This window comes from Dipteris shenzhenensis, chromosome 22 (genome assembly GCF_047967505.1).
Source record: "Dipteris shenzhenensis isolate YYH24624 ecotype China chromosome 22, Dip_SZ_1.0, whole genome shotgun sequence".
Taxonomy (NCBI): Eukaryota; Viridiplantae; Streptophyta; class Polypodiopsida; order Gleicheniales; family Dipteridaceae; genus Dipteris; species Dipteris shenzhenensis.
The window spans coordinates 22,600,259-22,605,957 of record NC_141617.1 but is presented as its reverse complement, the minus strand read 5'-3'; the positions used below and the strand labels follow the sequence as shown (position 1 = coordinate 22,605,957).

Genomic DNA, 5,699 nt, shown 5'->3' with positions numbered 1-5,699 from the left:
AGTACAAAGTGCTATGTGGCAAATATAAAGTGCTATGTGTTGAATACAATGTGCAATGTACTAAATGCAACATGCAATCTACCCAAGGAAGGGCAGTTGATAATTTTCAAGATCCTTCATGCATCAATATTTCATTACTTTCTTTACGCTATGTTCTCTCTCAACAATGCTGCCGGCCCGGACCTAGTTCATTTCTTTGTTTCTCGTGAGCACTAGACGTCTTCGCGGCATTGCCCAAGCTTTGAGTTGCCTTTCGAGCCGCACAAGGAAGTGCTCAAGAGTACTTGTACTCGCTTGTTTTTCTCCCCCCCCTTTCCCCCGTCCCCCCCCCCCAAACCGCCGGTGGCCTACGTGGAGGGGCAGCAAGTTTTCTTCAGTGACACATGCAGCCACTGAGGTGGGCGAGCGCGCAAACCGCGGGTGGAATGCTGACGTGGAGAGATTGTATGAAGCGTAGAAGGGATGCACATGATAGTTGAATCCGTCGTTGCCCAACATCAATTTCATCGAAAAGACTGCTCTCCAGCAACCCATTTCCATCTTGCTTTCCGTTCTTTGATCTACCCACAAACCCATCTCCCCAAATTGTGCATTCGCTCCGATCTCCATCGCCCGGCTCGCATAAGTTTCACCCTGTAATTCACGAGGTATTGATTTCCATCGACCACAACATCCTTTTCCTTTTTCAGCGAATTCGAAACCAGAATGGCTCGGAAGAAAATACGAGAATTCGATTCTAAAAGGCTTCTCAGAGAACACCTCCGAAGGCTGGCTGGCATTTCTCTCGACATCAAATCAGCGAAAGTATGTCTAGCTTTGCTTTTGTCTCGTTACGTCAGCAGTGTCACGTCTCCATATCAGCAGAAAATTACTCTCCTAAACATTTTAGCGCAGGTGGATCAATCTACGGATTTCAATGAGCTAGCAGACACAGAGCCTTGGCTAAGTACAACCCGGCTAGTTGTGAAGCCGGATATGTTGTTTGGCAAACGCGGAAAAAGCGGTTTGGTTCGTATCTTCTTTTGTCTACTGGATTTCATTTTGAGTGTTAACAATTTATAAAATGTGTCTGTGTTAACGAATTTTTGAAGTACTGCAGGTCGCGCTCAATTTGGACTTGGCTGGCGTCATAATGTTTGTGAAAGAGCGTCTTGGCAAGACGGTAATGAAATTCAAGCCATTGTCCTTGTTTATGATCTGTCTCTTCCAACAAGCATTTTTGGCCTGCCTCAATGGTAGCATAGAAGTGAAATTAGGAATTTTCATTTTCAAAAATTCTTTTTCCACTACTTAGTCCAGATTTAAAACTCCAATGCAACTACAGTCTCACTTGGACATAATCCCCCCCCTCTCTCTCTCTTTTCCCTCTCTACTCTCTGTCTGTCTGTCTGTCTGTCTGTCTCTCTCACGCCCCCTCCTCTCTCTCTCTCTCTCAGCTTTTCGCCCTCTTTTCCAAGCTGCACATCTCAGGCAGGCCTTATGAATGATTTATGAGCTTTCATCTTGTTTTTTTCACAAAATATTTGACAAAGAGAGTGCTTCTTCAGCTGCGTAACTTTTGTTTGGCGTCAAGCTTGGGGGACCATGCTTCAAATTAGAACTGTGAAGTGCTGGCTTCAATTTTAGAAACTTGTGATTGAGATAAAAGTTCGTCTGCAAACCGGTAGCAATATATAAATTGCAGATAACGATTTAAATCTATAGCAGTCACTGATCGAAATCCCCCGTGCCCCCCCTTCTGCCCGTGCTCCTCCCGCCCCTTGCCCCCCCTTCCCCAAAATTAAAAAAGAAAATTTTGACATTATCAATTGAGAGCAGTATCAACATTCAGATAAGTGAAAATTAACCCAAACTAAAAGACAAAATTAGGTACATAAAGCAAAAAAATGCTTGACGCTCTTATAGTTTGACCTACCTCTCTTAGACCCAGAACTTGGCTACGAATAGCATGTTATCACATCGGTGCATTCTTGCAGGTCCTTGAGAATATTATCTTAAAGGAGGCTAAAGATCAGTATGATAAATAGGCACGTTTCACTGTAGAAGGTTTTGGATGCAAGGATGTGTGGGAATTCCCAGATATGATCTTTAAACACAACTGAGAGTACATCATATCACCTCAATGATGACCACGTAAGAATGCTAATCTACTGTTGAGAAATCAACCAATTTTAGGGTCTTCATACTGAAAAATTGGCATCTTTGTGGTCATGATTTTAGATCTGATGGGCTCGGGAATAATCTCAAATTTCTACTAGGAACTTTCAAACCTCTGTTTCTCTTTTGGTTATTGTGGCATTTATACAATTGTTATGACAAAGCACATTCATGAGTATATTGAAAATATGTTTTGCTCTTCTTCCTTGTGTACTTTATGAGGATATCTCATCCTTCATGTTGCATTACTTTGCTGCAAAATTTACTTACTGGAGTGGTGTGTGTGTGTGTGTGTGTTTTGCCCCTTAATTTGTCGTCCAAATAACTAAAACGATAATGGTTTACCATTTAGGATGATAGAGGTTGTCTTAAGATCTATGATAATTCGTAACCTCAATTGGCCATAGGACCTAAGGTAACATCAAGTAATACCCAATCTTTGTTGCAGAACCCTCTCAACCTAACAGATCATAGAATAGAAAACCAAAAGGCTAAGAGCTCGACCATGCATCAAGTTGTCAGTATTCAAGCTCTTGACATTAGATGTTCTAGTTGTTGAATCTTTGTTTTTCTGAGTGGGGGCTAAGGAATATGTGATGGGTTTCTATTCCTTGCATCAGTTTGTAAAAACCTACTGTCTTTATATTAGATATTGTAGTTTTTAAAACTGCTTTGTTTCCTTTTTTCAGATTGAGATGAGTGGGGCTAGGGCACCCATTACAACATTTATCATTGAGCCATTCATACCACATGATGAAGAATTTTATTTCTCTATTACGTCAGAACGCATGGGTGCTACAGTGAGCTTTTCTGAATGTGGCGGTATTGAGATTGAGGAGAACTGGGACAAGGTATGTCATCCTAATCCCGTATAAATTGCCTCGACACAAACTGGTATGAATTTGATTTGCAGAATCTGAAGAATACTTTTTTTTTGTTATGTATACTGTGTTTTTATCACAGGTGAAACAGGTTTTTGTGCCAACATCACAGATTTTAACTCCTGCGCTCTGTGCCCCATTGATTGCAACCTTGCCATTAGAGGTACATACATAATATGATGTCTTTCAGTTAATTTTCCGTGTTTGAGAAGCGATGCTGTCATTATCTCCCTAAAAGCTATTATAGGATTTCTACTCGAGTCAAAATGATTTTGTAGTTGAATTGATTTCCTTAGTAAAGCCATTTGTTACAGATTCGGGGTAAAATTGAAACCTTCATTCAAGGAGTATTCACTGTTTTTGAGGGTGAGTGTGTCACACTGTTTGCATGAACTTGAGATCAACACTTGTTTGTGGTTGTCCAGTCTATTGAAAGCACAAGCATTTAATGGAATTGAGAAATCTGATTGTATCAGATTTGGACTTCACTTTTCTGGAAATGAATCCATTTACCCTAGTTAATGGGGAAGCATACCCCCTTGACATGCGTGGGGAGTTGGACGACACGGCGACTTTCAGGAACTTTCAGAAGTGAGTTCTGTGAATGGAACTCTAGGTTCTTTTGTTGTAAAACATGCAGTTCTTAGGCAAGACAAAGGAATGAGGTGAGCTGCTAGTGGTTCAGTGTGTGTGTGCGTCTCCCGTGACTCACCAAAAAAAAAAAGTCTCTCCCATGACATGATGCTTTTGTTTTGCAAATGACAGGTGGGGGGATCTGGAATTTCCACTACCATTTGGCAGAGTCATGAGCCCTGGAGAGCAGTTGGTACATCGCATGGATGAGAAAGTATGGATCAGAAATGAGCTTTTAAAGTTGATCATGTAACAAAGCTTATTGTCTTGGGTTCATTTTTTGTTCAGCTTAGCTGTGTGTGTGTGTGTGTGTGTGTGTGAGAGAGAGAGAGAGAGAGAGAGCTATTTCATGAAAATGTATCTCACGTTTCCATTGCTTATGGGTTGTAGACGAGTGCTTCCCTGAAGCTTGCAGTTCTAAATCCAAAGGGACGAATATGGACCATGGTTGCAGGTGGTGGTGCGAGTGTCATCTATGCAGATACGGTATTGGTTGTGTGAAGGGGAAGAGTTGTAGCAAGTTGAGGGCTCAGAACAGTAGGGGTAAATCTAGTCTCCTCTTTTACCAGCACCTTTTTTGACAGAGATATTTTGCAGGTTGGAGACTTAGGCTATGCATCAGAACTTGGTAATTATGCTGAGTATAGTGGTGCTCCAAATGAAGATGAAGTTTTGCACTATGCACGAGTGCTGTTAGATGTAAGTTGTCCAGTCGTCATGATCTGGGCCATATAGTGCATGTACATCTCTGTCTCTTTATAATGTTGTAGTTGAGTGAGATTTCAAGGAGTGCATATGCTCTTCTTAGGCTTCTCATAATTGAGAGTCGTGCATTTGTAGTGTGCTACAGCAAACCCTGATGGTCGTGGAAGAGCATTGATCGTCGGAGGAGGTATAGCAAACTTCACTGATGTAGCTGCCACCTTTAGTGGCATCATCCATGCTATGCGTGAAAAGGTTAGTAGAGTCCATGCAAATTTTTATTCTTTTGCTTGCATGTATGCAACATTGCTTCTGCTCAACAGTTTGACAATCTTATCCAATATATGTTCTCTCAAACAAATAGCAAGCACAGTTGAAGGCAGCTAAAATGCACATTTACGTGCGACGGGGTGGACCCAATTGGGAAAATGGACTTGCAAAAATGCGTACATTAAGTATTGAGATTGGGGTTCCATTTGAGGTATGTACCTTGGAAGCTCTTTGGTTTAACTAAAAACACAATTTGAAGTTTCTGTTTGTTGAACTTTACATGCAACTACACTGTAGAAAACAGATGACAATTTCTTGGATCTCAATAATTGCAGGTCTATGGCCCAGAGGCTAGTATGACTGGTATTTGCAAGCAAGCAATAGACTATATCAAAACATCTGGGTGATAATGTGCTGTTCAGGTCTTCAAATCACAGAAAAAGTTCAACTGTTGGGTAGTGTTTATTCAATCGAACGAATGGTATCCTGCTGTGATATTTGCATGTGTGTTAAATATTTTGACTCACGTCTTGTTTGAGGCTTGCATATGTATTTGCATGGGAAAGCTACAGTGAATGTGATGGGTTGGAAGATCTTTCTGAATTTGTGTACACAGATATGGAGAAACAAAGCATTTTGGCTTGGGTTTTGCTATGTCAGGCATATATGCTAGTCTTGGCCAAATATTGACTGCTTGTAAGGAGTATGGGAAAGTCCAGATGTCTGTCTTGGAAGTATAGTAGTATTTTGCACAAAATATGTTAGAAGTAATCTGTTCTTACCCGTTCCCAAAGTTAAGCATTCTCAAGTTTATGAAAACAGAAGAAATTTTAATCCAAAATCCATTCAAATGAACCTCAAATTATAAGAGCTGAATTTTGACCACTCGCCATGTGTCACTTAGCCAAATGGTTTTTTTTCATAGGGGTGTGCCATGCTGCCATGCTCGGTCAGCATTTTGAGGCAAACGTTAAAAAAACTCCCACCACTGAAAGGCTTCTAACTGCTACTTTACACTCTACTCTGGCATCCCCTAGCCAAGGGACAATCTCTTCT

At 41.0% G+C, this 5,699-nt stretch overlaps 1 protein-coding gene across 2 annotated transcripts; it reads left to right on the top strand.

Moving 5' to 3' along the window:
• The first annotated feature begins 412 nt into the window (after nucleotides 1-412).
• Nucleotides 413-5,389, top strand: LOC147887883 (ATP-citrate synthase alpha chain protein 3-like). Of its 2 annotated transcripts, XM_087393921.1 has the most exons (13): nucleotides 417-804; nucleotides 895-1,008; nucleotides 1,100-1,162; nucleotides 2,847-3,008; nucleotides 3,121-3,201; nucleotides 3,353-3,404; nucleotides 3,515-3,629; nucleotides 3,804-3,885; nucleotides 4,062-4,157; nucleotides 4,269-4,370; nucleotides 4,512-4,628; nucleotides 4,738-4,854; nucleotides 4,979-5,386. In XM_087393921.1, exons 1-13 carry the CDS (start codon nucleotides 706-708, stop codon nucleotides 5,048-5,050), a joined length of 1,272 nt encoding a protein of 423 aa, XP_087250047.1. In that variant the 5' UTR covers nucleotides 417-705; the 3' UTR covers nucleotides 5,051-5,386. The 2 variants fall into 2 exon arrangements, with proteins under 2 accessions (XP_087250046.1, XP_087250047.1); XM_087393920.1 differs by having other exon boundaries at nucleotides 413-1,008; nucleotides 4,979-5,389.
• The last annotated feature ends 310 nt before the right edge of the window (nucleotides 5,390-5,699 follow it).

What these genes read in the sequence shown, in the direction of transcription:
- LOC147887883 (XM_087393920.1), top strand. Translation starts at nt 706, where the DNA reads ATGGCTCGGAAGAAAATACGAGAATTCGATTCTAAAAGGCTTCTCAGA. An exon ending in TTGAGGAGAACTGGGACAAG is followed by an intron (nt 3,009 to 3,120) that starts GTATGTCATCCT and finishes TTTTTATCACAG; the next exon opens with GTGAAACAGGTTTTTGTGCC. An exon ending in TCCATGCTATGCGTGAAAAG is followed by an intron (nt 4,629 to 4,737) that starts GTTAGTAGAGTC and finishes TCAAACAAATAG; the next exon opens with CAAGCACAGTTGAAGGCAGC.